The 18,908-nt window shown below is 38.9% G+C and overlaps 1 protein-coding gene and 1 pseudogene across 1 annotated transcript; both read right to left on the bottom strand.

The window, feature by feature from the left end:
* Nucleotides 1-859: 859 nt before the first annotated feature.
* On the bottom strand, nt 860-10,972 carry LOC141298297 (tripartite motif-containing protein 16-like; annotated as a pseudogene).
* Nucleotides 10,973-13,906: 2,934 nt separating this feature from the next.
* cntd1 (cyclin N-terminal domain containing 1) lies at nt 13,907-18,620 on the bottom strand. The gene is made up of 7 exons (XM_073828981.1): nt 18,337-18,620; nt 16,939-17,014; nt 16,690-16,861; nt 16,099-16,261; nt 15,882-16,026; nt 14,250-14,346; nt 13,907-14,161 (listed from the first exon to the last, which is right to left on the bottom strand). The coding sequence occupies exons 1-7, from the start codon at nt 18,509-18,511 to the stop codon at nt 14,060-14,062; spliced, it is 930 nt and encodes a 309-aa protein (XP_073685082.1). The 5' UTR covers nt 18,512-18,620; the 3' UTR covers nt 13,907-14,059.
* Between the last annotated feature and the right edge of the window lie 288 nt (nt 18,621-18,908).

The following is an 18,908-nucleotide window of genomic DNA, read 5'->3' as shown; positions in this document are numbered from 1 at the left end:
ACAACATCATTTAGCACAATTTAGCAACAAATTGTTAAAGTTAAAGTTGTTAAAGTCAAATTAGTAAGTTTCCCTGAACATAAGTAGGCAACACAGGTAAAGACTCCAAGAGATTCTCCTGCTCTGAGGATCTTCTTTCTTCCATTTCTTAACACCTTTATTTGAAGTAATATTTGTTTTACAGTATGATTTCATGAGTAAGTCAAATCAAATTGGGAAAGGTTACTTCCAGTAAGGTTACAAACAGTAGGAAAAAAATATTTTAATAAAAATTAATGTTTATTAAAATATTGATTAGGTTTGAGAATGATTCACAAAACGTAAGATAAAATATTAATCACTACAAGTCAAGGTGCAATACCAAAGATGACCACATGGAGATGCCAAAAGACCACTAAACCAGCCTCAAACAGAGAACAGATACAGCAGATGAGCAGCACACAGTCCTGGACAGTTTCACTCCTGTCTGCTCCAGTGCTCCTGTCTGTACACTCCTAGAAATAAAGGAAGGAAGGAAGGAAGAAAGGAAGGAAGGGAAAAAAAGCCTCCAAAGGGGTGTTTTTGCAGTGATGCCATAGAAGAAACATTTTTTTTTTGGAAGTTCTTCATGGAACCATTGATGCCAATAAAGAACCTTTCTTTTTAAGAATGTAGCGTTCAGGTAATTCTGAAGACCATGTGCAATATCACATGAGTAGCTGTATGATATGGCCGTATATCAGCACATATTTGATTTGGCCGTATTGATTATATACTAGAAGAGGAGGAGATTGTAAATACATGTTCAGATGTAGTATCCATGTCATTATACACATTTGTGTCCTCATAAACCATATATACCAGAACACACACATATACTCTACAGTCTATTCTGATTCATCAACACAGTTTCACTGATGATCCAACAACATTAAACCCAGGATAGAGCGGCTGAGTGAATGTGGTGTGGACTGTGTGGATGAGGCTCATTGTGTCAGAGACGCTGTAGAAGGACAGAGTTCCTGCACTGTGATCCACAAACACTCCTATTCTACTGCTGATGGACTCTACAGGGAGATCAGTGTCTATGTTATTGTGTCTGAATGAGTATCTGGAGGGAAAACAGATCAAACTCCAGGACTGATCATTAGCTCCAAACAGACACTCATAACCTCCCTTCCTGCTGATGCTCTTATATGACACTGATATAAACACAGAACTAGATTGACCAGCACTCCACTCCAGCTCCCAGTAACAGCGTCCACACACACTCTCTCTACACAACACCTGTTGCCATCGATCAAATCTGTCTGGATGATCAGGATACGGCTGGACTGTGTCAGTGAATGTAATCACTCTGTTTCTCTCAGACAGATGAAGGTGTTTATTGACAGTGTTCAGATCCAGAGTGAGCTGATGGGAATCTGATGGAGATAAAACACATCAGAATCAGGAATTATGAATCTGTTTGATCTTTTCATGTAGCTGAACTCTTCATGTTCAGTGTATCATCAGTGTCTCAGTACAGATGAGCAGATATCCTGTGCAAATCATCATTTACATCATCAATTAGAAAACTCTTCTTTCACCTTCTACAGGAAGAACATGAACACACTCAGTGAGTTTTTCTGCTTGTTTTCTTACTGACTTACATTGTAGGAAGTCCTTCCTGGTCCTGGGATCAATGTTGGTGGATGTGACTGTGGAAATCAACAGACATGAACAGTGTGATTCTCATGATCCTGCATCCATTCCTAACTCATTTCTAATATGATGTTCTCCATGATATGAGATGATGATCAATCTCCAGGACTTTACCTCTGTCTGAGATCTTCTTCAGCTCCTCTTTGCAGAAATCCTCCAGTTTGTCTCTCAGCTGATGGACAGATTCTCTCAGATCATCAAAAGAGACGAGAGAACTGAAGAGATGGTCATTTCCGTCTGTAGATTCAGGAGGTGCTGAGAGAGACTGGAAACTCTACAGAAAACAGAAATCAAAACTCATCAGCTCCACACTTCACCCAATAACCTGCACCAACATCAGATTTGACTGATCTTTAGTAACTCAATCCAGCACTTTCACAGTGTTACGGGCGGTCGGACACCACCCTTAACATAAAGGAGAGACGCACACGAACAGCTCGTATCAACAATAACGTAGGGGTTTTTATTAAACAGAATGGGTATGGGAAGGATCGTTTAACAATCAGCAAAAATAAAACAAAACAATAACTACAAACGCGGAACGTTTTCTACTGCCGGGTGGACCGCTGAACGGCAATTTTCACAGCCAACAAGCACGGCTATGCAGACTCTCGGGGTGCGCGCTCAGAAAAGATCCAGGAAGCCTTTTGTAGCATAAATACTGGCTTCGATCAGGTGTGGCTCATCTGCAATCAAGAGGGAAAGAAACATGACACCCAAACACGTGTAGCAACAAACACCAGAGCTGGGGATCGTAACACCCCCACCCCAAAATGGTGACCTGTCGCCATACATTGAATATGAAAACTCTTTTTGTTCGGTGTTCAGCTCATTGTTCGAACCAACCGAGAAAATAGAGTTCCAGCTACAAATAATCAGTACCTCCGAACCAGGCGTACCTGCATGTGAAGATACTCAGAATTACAAGAGACATTATGATTAACTATAATCTAGATATAGGCCACCTAGGAGAAAAAAAAATTGTTAGGAATTTTTTATCAATAAGGACATATGCAAATTCTTCATAATAAACAAAATCTTTTTTTTTTTTTTAGAAGGCACACACAAAAAAAAAATCTACATCTTAATATTAAACATCCACCCTAGACAGCGCATCTGCGATAATATTGTCTATTCCCCGGACATGTACAATTTGGAGGTTAAACGGTTGAAGCAATAAACTCCAGCGCATTAACCTACGGTTTGAATTGTACATGCGATTTAGGAATTTGAGTGGGTCATGGTCAGTATAGACCTTAATTGGATGTACTGTAGAGCCTAAATACACTTCAAAGTGCTGAATGGCTAGGACTAAAGCCAAAGTCTCTTGTTCGATAGTGGAATACATTCGCTGGGCAGAATTTAATTTCTTAGAAAAGAAACTCACGGGATGGTTTACGTTATCAGCGCCTGATTGTAAAAGTACGGCACCGACGCCTACATTGCTGGCGTCTATAGCAAGCTGAAACGGCTTGTTGAAGTCTGGAGCAGCAAGCACGGGAGCAGTCAACAAGAGAGCTTTGACGTTTTCAAATGCTCTATTACAGGACTCCGTCCAATCAAATTTAGTTTTGGGGCTCAATAGGTTGGTGAGGGGACATACTACAGTCGAAAAGTTCTTACAAAAACTACGATAGTAGCCTACCATTCCTAAGAATCGGCGTAACGCTCTCCGATCGCAAGGCACAGGAAATTCCTGAATAGCAGCTACTTTAGCCATCACTGGAAAAGCATGTCCTCCGCCAACTACCCGCCACAAGTAAGTGACAGTGGCTTTTCCGAACTCACATTTTGCTAGATTAATTGTGAGATTTGCATTGGATAGTCTACGGAAAAGCTCTCGAAGTTGTATTATGTGTTCGGACCAGTGTGTACTATATAGGACTATGTCGTCCAAATACGCTTCGCAATTTGACATTCCAGCTAAAACAATATTTACCAAACGAGGCAGGAGCGTTTCTCATCCCGAAAGCCATGACTTTATAATGCATAAATGCATCTGGGGTCACAAAAGCTGATATTTGTTTTGCCCTAGGTGTAAGAGGCACTTGCCAGTAACCTTTTAGGAGGTCGATTTTAGTGACAAACGTGGCCGAGCCCACACGGTCTACACAGTCATCCATCCGTGGTAACGGAAAACAGTCTGGCAGAGTGATGGCATTAACACGCCTGTAGTCCGTACAAAACCTGTGAGTGCCGTCAGGTTTGCCAACTAAAAGGCACGGGGAGCTCCAAGGGCTAAAGCTAGGCTCAGCAATATCATTCTTTAACATGTACTCAACCTCCCGCTGCAGGATAGCTCGCTTTTCCGGATTTACCCTATATGGGTGCTGTTTAATCGGGCCTTTATCACCCACGTCTATGTCATGTTCCAGGACTGAAGTTACGGTTGGAACATCCCCGAATAACTCAGGGAAGTCACCCAGCACAGACAATATGTCAGCTGTTTGAGAGGGAGTTAAATGTGGCAAATGGTTCGCAATGACCCCCAGCATAGCAGAGTTATTTAGTCGACCCTCAATCACGCATCGCGACGGAGGAGTCACCGCGTCATCATCCTCCACGAGTGAAGAGAGCATCACAGACTCGACTGGACTGGGGAAGTTAAAATTGCACAAGTCAGTTTTAACACATTCACGCTGATAATATGGCTTGAGCATATTTACATGGCAGACGCGAGAGTGCCGTCGCTTATCTGGAGTTAAAATTACATAATCCAGATCAGATATTTTCTTTTCCACCGTATATGGCCCTCTAAACCGTGCCTGAAATACAGAGCCGGGCACGGGAAAAAGAACCAACACTTGGTCTCCTGATTTAAACGAACGGGCTCTTGTTTTTTTATCATACCATGTTTTCATGTTAGTTTGAGTCTTTTCTAAATTCTCTCTAGCGAGTTCACGCGCTCTGTGTAGTCGGCTGCGAACATCGCTTATGAACTGCAACGTGTTACGAGAAGTATGTTTGCTCAGCCACTGATCTTTAATGACGCTCAATGGTGTGCGAACGTTGTGAGCAAACACTAGCTCTGCAGGGCTGAAACCAATTGACTCTTGCACGACTTCCCTAGAGGCCATAAGCATCCAAGGAATTGCCTCTTCCCAGTCTGTACCCACCTCCAAACAATAGGCACGCAGCATAGATTTAAGCGTCTGATGGTAACGTTCAAGAGCGCCTTGACTTTCTGGATGGAACGCGCTAGAAATGCGGTGCTTAATTTGGAGCAACTTTAGGATTTGAGAAAAAACACGAGAAGTAAAATTTGTTCCTTGGTCACTTTGAACGACTTTTGGTAGTCCCACAAAAGAAAAGAATTTTAACAAAGCCCTGCACACGACTTTAGCAGTGATCTTCCTCAGAGGCACCGCCTCGGGGAAGCGAGTAGCGGTACACATAATCGTTAACAGATACTGATATCCACTTTTTGACCGTGGAAGAGGACCGACGCAGTCAATTATTACCTTTTCAAAAGGCTCACCGATAGCGGGTATGGGGTACAACGGTGCAGGTGGAATTGTCTGGTTCGGTTTACCACTAACCTGACAAACATGGCACGTTTTACAATACCGCCGCACATCCCGCTTCAGGCCAGGCCAGAAAAAGTGACGAAGAACACGGTTGAATGTTTTAGTCACACCTAAATGACCAGAAACACCATCATGCGCAACACTTAGAATAGCGCGTCTGTTTTCAGATGGCATTACAATTTGCTTGATGTCGTTCCATTCATTACTTTTCTGAGGTCTCCACCTCCGCACAAGTAAGCCATCTCTGATGAAAAAGGTCGGACTCTCAGTTGCACGGTCTGAAAAAGATCGAACTGCTTTAAAACATGAAACAAGAGTGGGGTCTTGTTGTTGAGCATTAATAAGTTTCTCTAATGACAATGAGACATCTACTTGTTTTTTTCCTCTTACCTCATCGTTCACTACAGGCACAGGACTACTGCGGCATTGAGTAAAAGCGGGCTCGAAGAGCCTCTCACATTCAGCAGGGTGAGCAATGAAGCTGTCACCCAGGTCGACGTCATTGGGAGGTACTGCCTCCTTTAACCTCTGAGTCTGCGACCTAGTGACGACATTAGTGGGAAAAACCTCAGGGAATTTCTGTGCACACTCATCGGGACCTTCTCGAAAGAGTGGCACCGAAACAACCTCAGGTGGAACATCGCCACGGCTCCACACGTTTCTACCGGCTAGGTCATTGCCAAGGAGAAACGTGACTCCAGGGATTGGTAACGAGTCCTGAACGCCAACAACCACATCACCACACACCAAATCTGAATCAAGATGCACATTATGTAAGGGAACATCGAGAAAACCCATCTCAATTCCTCTAACAAGAACACTACTACCGGTTGCAGTCTTTTCAGACAATGGCAACAAGCCACGGAGGAGGAAAGACTGCGCAGCGCCCGTATCTCGCAAGATGCGCACAGCGACAGCCTCCTCACCAGGCACAGATACGGTCCCATTCGTCAGGAAGGGCTCGTACATGGACTGGGTTTTCTCTGGCTTCATCTCTGCATGAAGGAGTGGCGATATATTCATTGAAGAAGAACTAACAAGACCCATTGGTTTTGTGGACTGTTTTTTTTTTCAATATTAAGCAGTCTGCTATAACATGCCCAGGCTTTTTACAATAAAAACAGTGTCTGTCTTGTTTTACTGCAGTCTTTTTCGTGTCAACATCAGTGGACGTAGAGGGATTACTTCTTAAACGAAAACGTTCTTTGGCAATGTTATGTGTTAAAACATATTCGTCAGCAAGTATAGCAGCTTCAGAAATTGACTCGGCCTTCTGCTCAGCTAAATAGGTTGCCACAGCGGTTGGCAGACAGTTCTTAAATTCTTCTAAGAGAATTAGTTCACGTAATTTCTCCTGACTATCAACCTGCTGTGATGAGCACCAACGATCAAACAGAGCCGCTTTATCTCGACCGAATTCAACAAAAGTTTGACGCTCCGTTTTTTTTAAGTTCCTAAACTTCTGACGATATGCTTCAGGGATCAGCTGATAGCACCTCAGAATTGACGCTTTCACCATATCATAGTCACCGCTCTGCTCCACTGTTAGCGACGAGTAAACCTCCTGCGCCCTTCCCACTAAAACGCATTGCAGGAGGAATGCCCATGCAGTTTTTGGCTAATTTAAATTGGTTGCGACACGCTCAAAGTGTGGAAAATATTTTTCCACATCTTTTTCCACAAAAGGTGGCACAAGTCGGATGTGGCGAGTGACATCAAATGAATTAGGGTCAGAAGGGGCGACATCTTCCCTCTGGGCCTCGATTTCTAACTTTCTTAATGCCAATTGGTTTTCAAGTTCATTCCCACGGGCCTGAGCTTGCATACGCTCACGCTCAAACTCAATTTCTTTCTCTTTGATACTTAACTCTCTCAATCGAATCTGCAGCTGTAATACTTCTGTAGACACGGGAGATTGTTTCTCTACAGGCAAAATGCCCTGACTAACCAAAGCAGCTTGTAAGGCAGCCCTGATTGTGTCTTTGGTGCGTTTTTCAGCCGAAGTGAGCTCAACTTTATAAGTTACGGCTAAATTCAGCAACTGCTCTTTCGAAAATTTAAAAAATAACTCATTAGAGGGTTCTTCAATAAATGCTTCCTCTGTTGCCATTTTAACACTATATGACGGTTAAAGCATGCACCAAAATCAAGTACAAAACAATAATTAAATAAGCTAATAAGCAAACACTTACCAAAGCAGTTTAACTGCAACAAAGCTACCAAGTAGCGAATATCTAAAGTGGTCAAACGAAAAGCACAATATGGGCTACAAACAACCACGAATTTTAAAGTCCACCCCTGAATGTTACCTAATACGCTCGTAGGCTATATCCAGAATACCAGCGCCCACTAAATAGATGATATGCGTAACATCTGCTAAGAACATAAATGTCCATCTAACAGCTCAAGCTCATCAATGGAGCTACGATTAGATTGACCATTGTTTATAACTTTAGAGCGGTTAGAGACACTGAAACTTCACAAAGACCATTAAGACACAATCAGGTTTGGTTTGGTTTCAATACACTGAAGCATTGCTAATACATGCAAATAAAAAGGATCATCTGATCCAGTTAAATTATGAAATTATGAAATGATTCCTAAGAGATTTCCAGAGCTGAAAGCCATTTGTAAGCGCCGTCTCTTTCTTCAGAAGATGATCAGATGAGAGTCTGACTGATGATTATATAATAAGACACTGATGAAATGTTTCTCTGTGAGTCTGGTGTCAGAGCAGGATGTGTCTCAAGTCCACTATGATGGTGTTGTTCTAGATCTGTGTTACCTGCAGGAACTGGATGTGATTCTGTGTGTGTGAAAGCTGCTCCAGCTCAGCATCTCTCCTCCTCAGATCATTGATCTCCTGCTCCAGTCGCTCCAGTCGTCCTTCAGCTCGACTCACTGCAGTCTTTTCCTGATCTCTGATCAGCCGTATCAGCTCAGAGCGGCTTCTCTCAATGGAGCGGATGAGCTCAGTAAAGATCCTCTCACTGTCCTCCACTGCTGTCTGTGCAGAGCGCTGTTAGGACACACAGTGATTCAGGCTTCAGTGGGACTGAAAGAGACAAGAGAGTCTGAACTGAGACTGAGACAAACTTCTCTTCTTCTCCAGACTCACCTTATGAGACTCCACAGTCTCTCTCAGCTGCTGAACATCTTTCTCTCTCTGCTGGATTCTCTGCTGGAACGTCTTCTGCGTCTCCTTCAGCTGCTTCTGCAAGACAGAAAGGTTTAGAAAAGGTTATTTACCTGATCTGGTAACTAACGGCTGTAGGTTCAAACTCCAGAAAGGATGATCAGTGATCATTATACATGAATTAACATCAAGCAAAAGGTCTGTTTCAGAGCACAAGTGTAAGTATTATAAAAGTGAAACTGACATAAATGTAGATCTTCACACTGACAGTGTTTCTGTGTTTCTCTATAAATAAGCTGCGGCTCTACACTGAAAATAAACAGACTATTGGATCAGTACATTGAGTATTAACCAGATCATCATGAAAACTGATTTACATAAAGATGATCATCACAGTTGCATTGAAAAATGATAATTAATCTACACAGAACCAAAGCCAAACTCCAAAGTGAAGCTATAAATGACTGAAATCATCTGGATTCTGTCAGATCTACAGAAAGTCGTCTGTCACTGCATTTAACTTGCATTTTGACTGATTGAAGTATATATTTTATCAAAGTACAGCTGAATAGTTTACTCTATTATTTTATTCTGTTTAATAAAGCTGTAAGCTGTTAATATGGTGCCGATATAAACACATATGAAACCAGTGTCATCAATATTTGATCAGTGTCTAGTGTTAAATACCTGTTTCTCTGTCCTCTGTGCTGCAGCTGATACAGTGTCGTGGTTTTTATGTTCATCTATCAAACACAGCAGACATACACATTTCTGATCAGTGCGACAGAAAACCTCAAGGATCTTCTGGTGTTTCTGGCAGATCATCTCCTGCAGTCGTCCAGTGGCTTCAGTCAAATTGTGTGGTTTACGTGAATGAAACTCCTCATGACGCTCAAAATGAGTTTGACAGTAAGACTCCAGACACATCAGACAGGACTTGACAGCTTTGTATTTTCTTCCAGTACAGACGTCACACTCCACATCTCCAGCTCCAGCGTAACAGTCAGCAGTAAGTTTGGTCTTCTTCAGTTTCTCCACCATTTCAGCCAAGATGGTGTTTCTAGCTAAAGCAGGTCTTGGACTGAAGGTCTGTCTGCACTGAGGACAGCTGTAGACTCTCATCTGATCCTCCTGATCCCAGCAGTCTGTAATACAGCTCTTACAGTAACTGTGTCCACAGGGAATGGCCACTGGATCCTTCAGGAGATCCAGACACACTGAACATGTGAACTCATCCACTGAAAATCTGGCTTCTGCCATTTTACTGCATGAACACAGAGACACAAACACACAACAGCTCAACCACACTTTCACTTTCTCTTTCCCTGAAATCATGTGATTCCTGTTTCCTGGTTCTGTGTTTGAGTGTCGTGTGTAAAACAGGAGTGTCTGTAAGAGCAGAATGAGGAGCAGCAACTAGAGGAACAATAGTAATAGATCAGTGTTTGTCATTCTTGTGTATTCTATTCTCTAACACTAACAGACAACTTTCCACATGTGTGTTGGAATGAAAAAAGTGACAAAGATTCAATCCCATTTTTTCCATACCACAGTAAAAAGCAACAGTTGTAGTACACCTTCTGTAACTCCTAATGTCAATATATTGCTCACATTTTAGTTTAGCAGTTTTGGAGGGATTTATGTTTTGTTTTTGTTTTTTTACTTTATTTATTTGCCTCAAAAAGAGGCATATATATATAATTTACTTTAAAGAATATCTTTATTTTATTTTTGATGTTTGTTGTTATTTTAAAACTATTTTAATTTTACATTAAATGTTTTAATTATTTGCTTTGCATTAAATTCACAAAAGCTCTGCAGTTCCTTTGCAAACCCCAGTTTGATAATGTAATGCAATGTTTAATGCACTTCATGCTGTCAATAACAATGAGTGGAATATATTTTCCCTTTTTTAATATCAATATTATTCTATTTAGATCAATGTTAGGTCAAAAGTAATCTAAAACTAAAACTACATTATATTACCTAAAATGTGTAATATAATGGATTACATTACTAACTACAATTTCTGTCCTGTAATTTAGAATCAGTAACAGACTACAATTTGTAAGTAATCTACCTAGCTCTTACCAGCTGGTTAATGTTGTGGATCGAAGAAGAAATGTATAAAGATAGATAAAGAGCAGAGCACAGCAGAGCTGCTCAAAAATACACCCAGATGACTAACATTAGCTCTGCGGTCCAGTCCAGGAAAAACATGGAAAGTACTTTACATGACCATGTTTTGAGAATATAAATACATTCATTGGCTGAAGTTTTTTTTCTGTACAGGAATATGCTTACTTTTTCATTTATAACTTGTAAAAAAAATAATAGGGCAGTCAAAAATGTAGGGACTCATCACATAATATGGAGACACTTTCTCAAGTAGGCATTGAAAAACTAAACTGTTATTTATTAGATACGTGGCACATGCAATGCAAGATAATGTCACTTCATCAGAGTCTAAATTTCAGCCTATAATTAGTATGCACTATAAGCATTTTTTTAATAAATGAATTAAACTTTCAAATATGAATACATATAAAAAAAATTGATCAAACTTACATTTTAACTAATTAATAATGAAAATAACTAATTTAATTAACAAATGTATTCCCTGAACATTAACTATTTTAAATTGTTTTACTTATTGATCTGAAATGAGCATTAACGTACAGTACAGTACAAATGTATTTGTACGACTTGACAATGGGCTTTATGGCGGTGTGGCAAGACTCAATCCTCAGTGAAGACACATGAAGACACCTAAAGGACCCTCAGACTGTGACAAACTTTCCAGCGATATCGTATACTATTTGAACTGAACTGACGATGATATCACTGAATTCATTGATGAACTGCCTTTAACTGAAAATTGATTGTTACAATAATGCGTTACTTACACACTATTGTGCTGTTTAAATACTGTGCAGTTGCTTTGACACAATCTGTATTGTAAAAGGCGCTATATAAATAAAGGTGACTTGACTTGACTTGACAAACAAGATTCTCTGGTCTGATGAACTTCAATTCTAAGCATCATGTTAGGAGGAAACCAGGCACTGCTCATCACCTGCAGAGGACCATCCTAAAATATTGAGATAGCCTTAATGAAAACCCAGTCCATGGCTGCGTTTCTTAGGTTTACTAAGAAACTTAGGTTTACAATGCTTTTGGGAAACGCAGTCCAGAGCATTCAGAACCTCAGACTGAGCAGAAGGTTCATCTTCCAACAGGACAATGACCCTAAGCACACCACAAGAGTGGCTTATAGACAAACGTCCTTGAGTGGCCCAACCAGAAACTGGGCTTGAACCCAATCAAACATTCCTGGAAAAACTTGAAAATGTCCGTCTGCCCCGTCCAAGCTGACAGTGTTTGAGAGGTGAAGAGGTGAGGAGAAGAATGGCAGATAATGGCCAAAGGTAATCTGGTTGCATCATACCCCAAAAAGACTTGAGGCTGTAAAGGTGCTTCAACTAAGAACTGAGTTAAGGGTATGAACACTTTCCCATTGGCACTGTAAATATCAATTTCTATAATTTATTATTATTGTTCACATTTATTGTTATTACCAGTGTTGGGGAAAGTTACTTTTAAAAGTAATGCGTTACAATATTGAGTTACTCCCTAAAAAAGTAACTAATTACCTTACTCAGTTACTTTTTATGGAAAGTAATGTGTTACGTTACTTTTGCGTTACTTTTTTAATCTAAGCAGGGCTTGCTTGTTTGTTTTTAATATAAAAAGTTGTATTTTTGTCAAATGTAAAAGCCTTTTCACAGCAAAAGCCTCAGGCTTAGAGAAAAGTAAACTGATGTCTGTACAGTAGACTGCAGAAGAACAAAAGTCAACTCTTCAGCAATAAAAAAGCAAAACAAATGTTAGATTATCTTGAGTCATTTCTGCTTATTAGTTTGGATGAATTGGATCATCGAAGGTCGGCAGCAAAGACATCGGTTAATAAAACGGGATTAAATACACTAAAGGATATTATTTAGCATATTTAATTATTGCAGGTTTGCGTCATATTCTGAGTTAAATTTGACTGTTTTTATTCATTTTGAAGAACACTGTATCTGTTTTTTTAGTGAGTGAGATGAATTAATGCATGTTCACATTTATTCTAGAACTAAAGTAACATCTTACTCACAATTTCACTCAACATGGAGACAGAAGAGCTTTTAAATATTAAATGGGGGGAAAGTAACTGGTGTTATTTATTTGAAAAAGTAACTAAAAGCCAATACTGATGTTGAGTAAAAATCTTTCACTGGTTACAGTTATATTTTGTCTGTGGACTCAAACATGAATAATGGAGATATCTGAAGCATCTTCACCCAGAACAGCTGCAGTCACATAGGAACAATTTCAAAGCAAGTTGATTATTTAGAAAACATACAAAGTTTTAGTTCACATAATTAAAGCTGTGGGTCATCAGAGAAGACAGGTTTTAGCCAGAGACTCGCTGTCTTCCCTCATTTGCTTGATATGTGATCTCTCCGGAACCAAAGAAAGACGAGTAAAAGGAATATCTGTATAGACATGATTCCTCTAAAACCTGCTCTAGTATGATAATTGCCACTGTTGTCTCTGTAGGTTATATTTGAAGATGAAGTGTGGAGACAACAAACACAAATGCACAAATAATGACTGTTTTCAAACAGGTTTCAAGCACACTCCTCTCTCACCGCTCACCCTAAACTCACATCAATGAGCCGACATTAAATGATAAAGTCAGCATGAAATGATATGTCGCGGTACTCTTGTGAATGTGTGGCAGAGACATTTTTAAATGAAGGTATTTTTGTTAACTATTCTCGTAGCTTCATAGCATTATGGTTGAATCACCATGTTCTTACTACCTTTCTGGTCCTTCTGGAATGTTTCAGTTGTGTTGCTGTCTATTCAGGGTCAGAAAGCTCTTAGATTTAATCAGAAATATCTTAATTTGTGTTCTAAAGATGAACAAAGGTCTTACAGGTCTGGACCAACATGAGTAATTACATAATTAATGACAGATTTTTATTTTTTTTTTCTTCTGTGAACTATCCTTTTAATGACATGTTTCACTAGATAGTAAAATTTAGACAAAAATGTAGAGATTATTAGTTTTTGGTCTCCTCCCATATTAACTCTGCAAAAAATGCTTTTCTTACTTAGATTTTTTGTCTTGTTTCCAGCCAAAATATCTGAAAATTCTTAATTAAAGAAGGAATTTCTAGACGAGTAGAAATTACTGTCTTGTTTTCAGAAAACAAAAATAATAATAATAATAAGTAAAAAATTAAGTGAATTTTTTTTATAATAATTTCTGTTTGAAATAAGTTTTTTTTTTTGTTTTTTTTTTGCTTGTTCTAAGCCAAAACTTACTTCATTTTGACTTGATTTTTCTGTCAAAATGACAATAATTTCTCCTCCTTGATTTAAGAATTTTTTGATATTTTGGCTGGAAACAAGACAAAAAAATGTAAGTAAGAAAAGCTTTTTTTTTGCAGTGCATTCATTAATTTCTATTAGAAGCTGTTGCATAATGAAATGTAAATGCGAGTTCCACTTTCATTTTTTAATGTTTTATTTTTACATCATACTTTCACAACAGAATTTTAAGAGAAATCTAAATAAACAGAACAGATTTTAATGCTGTGAATAGAGTTATCATCAGCGGTGGTCTTCTAGCTGTGATCAGGTCATATTTCTATCTTCAGCATCACTGGGATGTGTTCTCGGTGATGTGCATGAGGGTGACACACGCAAACTCCATGATGCTCTGGCCTGAGATGCCTGTTATTCCTGTCAGCTCCTCCACCACCTGCAGCACACATCAGCCCAACTCACTCCAATCCCTCAGACTCACGTTTGAATAAAGCAATAAATATTGTAGTGTTTGTGTTGTCTACCTTCTCCCATGAGGAGCTGTGATGAATGAAGGCGGACACAGCAATGACTCCGACTCCCAGCAGCATGAAGTCCTCGCTCACCGACACAAACTTGGCTCTGTGACAAACACAAGACATCCTTCATATTCCTCCGCTTCAGCCCTAAACCAGCCTCACGTTTACCTCAGAATGAGTTAGGACCTTGTTGAAGCTGAAGTGTGTCATTCACCATCACCAAACGGCTATATATTCACTAGATCTACAATTCCTGAAGGGGTTTAGGAGGTATTTTTTTATTTTGCTAGGCGGCTGCTCACATGGAACTCATTAAATTGGTTGAACCAAGAGTTGGACGGCTAAGAAATATTTTCAAGTGACAGTGTTTGCACTTTTCAATGGTCTGTTATACAAAACACTGAGTTTCAAACCAGTTCAGATCAGGTTCAGCAAGGGTTTGATTCAGAGTTCAGGGATTATTCTGGAGCACATGAACCTGAAAGTGTGACATCTGCAGCAAACAGCCGAAAACACAAGAGCATCATTCTGAACACTTCTGCTCAAGATTAGGAGATTGTTACCAATAAAATCATGCATTTAACACATTTATAAGACAAGAAAATACAGCTGCTGTCACAACATTTGGAAAGGCAGCTGAAAGAACATTTTTGACTAGGGGTGAACCGAAATGAATATTCTTGGCCAAAGCAAAACAAGCAAAACAAAATTAATAATTGAGCTGAAGGCTGATAACCAAACACGGTTTTTCGTGTTTTTTCCCCCAAGTATTTTTTCACCATTGCATAAATTAAATAGCCAAAATGTGCTTTTTACAGTTTTTTTCTTGCTTTAAAAAAAACCCAATTACAAAATAACAATTTAAAAATATTTACTTAACTCTAAACAGTTTTAACATTCTAGTAGACATTATAGCCTACCAACAAATGACAATTTAACTTAAAATTAATAAGCTAGAAATAAAAAAATATATATTATTTTTTTGGCCATTTTTAAGAACCCTTTCTTGAATCAGGCATGTGTTTTCAATGTACAAATAAATGCATTTTCAATGTTAGAATAAATGTATTAATAGAGTTGAAATGATTGTTAGCAGTATTTCTGTCTTTATTTTATTTTCCAGAACAGCAGTAAAATGCCAATACTAACATTTCTGAATGTTGTCTTTTATTTAGTGGTAAACCCACAAGAAGAGCTCAGTCCTAGTTTTTGCTGACAGCAGCAGATTTGTGAATGAGTGTCATCTTTGGTCTTTGAACCCTGGCTAAGGAGCTGCTGTCAGAATAAACACAATTGGTGTCTGGTGTATTAGACAACAGAACGTTCTGGAGTTGATTGACTAATGGATGATTTCAGTCATCATACAGTAACCTTTCTCTCCTCATGAAGACATGCGATGCGCTTCTAAACAGTCTCTCGCTGTCGCTGCTGGGAATGAGTTTTGTGTCTTTCTCAGACAGTTTTAAACACTTCCACACTGAACACATGTTTGATCATTAGTGCACCTCTGTTTGATCACCTCACTGCTCGCTATCATTTACTGGGCCTTTTCGCTTATTCAAATAATTCCCTACCTAAATGACACACTTCCCCTTTAAGAACATTAATAGAGTGAGTAAATTAGGGAAAAGCCTGCACCTTTGCTCTTGTGAAGGACTGGAGCATCCGGTGGCAGAGATGAGCAGTGAGCTGTAGATGGTCTTCCTCTGCAGGTAAATGAACTGCAGCACACGAACACACAGATGATGAAGATCAGACACAGGGACCCACACCTCATTATGACCTGCGTGAAAACATCCAACCCTGATTACGTCTGATCTGAACTCACAGATGTTACCACTGAAGAGAATCTTACCCAGCACCTCCAGCAGGGTCTCCACGTACGTTAGAGGATTTGGGACGTTCAGATTAAAGTGGAGAGTTTTTAAAATGAGAATCTCAGAGTCCAACAGCTGCTTTTTGGAGGACGGATAACCAGCTGCCTGCAGAAACCTCATCGCTATATCGTTATTAACCACCTAGATGAACACAAACACAGCCCATCACATCAGAACACATGGAATATTGGGCTCCTTTCTGACCCTGGAGCACTAAACCAGTCTGAGGTAGAACGGGTTGTATGGGTCAAAATTAGTCTTTTATGCCAAAAATCATTAGGATATTATTAAAGATCATGTTCCATGAAGACATTTTGTAAATTTCCTACTGTAAATATATCAAATCTTAATTTGTGATTAGTAATATGCATTGCTAAGAACTTCATTTGGACAACTTTAAAGGTGATTTCCTCAATATTTAGATTTTTTTGCCCCCTCAGATTCCAGATTTTCAAATAGTTGTTTCTCAGCCAGATATTGTCCTATCCTAACAAACCCTCTCAATTTCCAAAAATTGCCCCTTATGACTGGCTTTGTGGTCCAGGGTCAGAGTTGTGAGATAAACATACATTGGAATACAGGTCCAGTTTGCTGGCTATCTGAACACTTGAGAAGACCAAGAGAAAGAACTTGTGCTGGAGTGTTTGGAAGATGAGCTCCTGGTGTCTCTCTGTGTCCTCAGATGATGCTCCTCGACCCTCCTGACTGCGGATTAGATCTTCAAGATATTTGGCCATAAACCTACAGTGAAGGAGTGAAGGAGTCTGAAACAGGTTCACAGTCAGTCAATAATGTTCCTTCAGGATTCTTGACATTACCGCTCCAGTATTTCGATGGCCTGATATCCGACCGCAGGGTTCAGTCCCAGCTCCTCACACACATCAAACACACACTCTACACACAACACACAAACATATCAACACAATAGTACTGTTACTGTATGTTCAGGCTACATCACAGTTCATATCTCAGTTCTTTGATTGATTTATAGTAGATTTAAATGCATTATTAGTTATTTATTTCTAATAGGGTCAATCTGTGTCAAATCAACCAAACTTCATAAACATCCCTGGCAACGATTTTTAATCTTGCTCATATTTTCTTTCTGAAGAAAGACAGACATGTGTATTGATGAAAGCCAAAATATTAAATGTCACGGATGAATATATTTACTGAGTAATGCACTATTTTGTCCAAATGCCAATTTTAACTAGAGATTCACAATGCACCTCTAAAAAAGGTTTATCTTACTTAGTAGTTTTGTCTTGAAAGATCTAAAAATTCTTAAATTAGGATGCATTTACTAGATAAGCAAAATTCAGATATTTAGTTTCCGGGGGGTAAATTAAGTGCAATTTGCTTAAAACTAGATTAATTATATTATATCATTCTACTTCTCTATTAAAAGCATCTTAAGTTTGAGATATTTTGTCTAGAAACAAGATGAAAATACTAAATGAGATAAGACTTTTTCCCCATTTTTGAATGGTCAGCATTGGCACATAATGCAAGAAAGATTGCTAAAGTCAACAGATTTGACTAATAGAGCTACTAATCTCTGTGTAAAAATAACCATCTTTCTGGACTCATTTATACTTTTAACATTGCCAATTTTGACCCCCCTCTACAAAATAGTGGATTACTCCGTAAATACTGATGACATTTAATATTTTGGCTTTCATCTCTATTCATGTTAATTTTCTTTGGAAAAAAATATTAGCAAAATACAAATTTAAGCTGAAGATTCCAATTATTTTAATATTCTTCAATGTTAGACAAGCTTTAGAAAGCATAGTAAAACACTATTATTAAATTTGGTAAATGTAAAATGATTGCGTTAAATACATTTCATTTATATTTCAAGTCTGACTTTTATTTTGTAAAACATTTAATCGGTCACAACTGTGCCTAACAATGTTTAGAAAAAACTATTTTTTTATTTTGTATGTGTCTCTACAGCAGTTATTACGTGCTTTATCTAGATAAGTATACTAATTATAATAGTCAATGTTTACTAAAACTCAGTATTTACAGTATTGTACTAGCATCGTTATTTCAAAATAAAAGTCACACAAGTGATCTGTCGATAGATTATTTGAAAATATCTGGCGATATATCAGTCGACCACAAAGTCATGTTAACAACATTTAAATCATATTGCAGTCTGCATGACATTACTGTGGTATAATATGACAGTAGCTAGCAGCTAGTCTCACCCACTATCCTGCTCTCCTTCAGACATCCACAGAGATCAGACACATTCTCCAAGTTGGATTTGTTTCTGTTGTTGAGGTTGGACAGAATGTCGGTTAAAATGTCTAAAGACACCTCTCCAAACCTCGGCTTCATCTGTTCCCCGGTGGCCAATGAGAACACAGTCCTGCCTGACATTAGTCAATAGTTCAGATTAATCAGCGAGTTCTGTCTGGAAAGATCGTTTTCCTCAGGGGCACCCAAGAAGCTCCTTCAATCTCGGCACGTTTTATTTTTAGTTTAATTTCATGTTTTGGTATAACTGAAACATTTATATCCCAATATATAACTTTTAGAAATGTCACTGAATTTTTTTTCACTAAATTTCTTAATCAAGCTCCACAACAACGACTGTGATTGGTCCATTCTGAGAGAACGTAACATGAGCGTGACAACGTCATCAACCTGTTGTGCTGCGATTTAAATAACAAGATTAAGCAGAATTTATCCTGTTAAAGAATTATTTGAACGTTTCAAACAGGATCTGGAAAACTCTTGTGAATTTTGTGGTGTTGTTAAAGACTCTGTGACTCAT

Source organism: Garra rufa, chromosome 22 (genome assembly GCF_049309525.1).
Source record: "Garra rufa chromosome 22, GarRuf1.0, whole genome shotgun sequence".
In the NCBI taxonomy this organism is placed as follows: domain Eukaryota; kingdom Metazoa; phylum Chordata; class Actinopteri; order Cypriniformes; family Cyprinidae; genus Garra; species Garra rufa.
The sequence above is the reverse complement of the archived record's forward strand: the minus strand, read 5'-3'. Positions and strand labels throughout refer to the sequence as shown.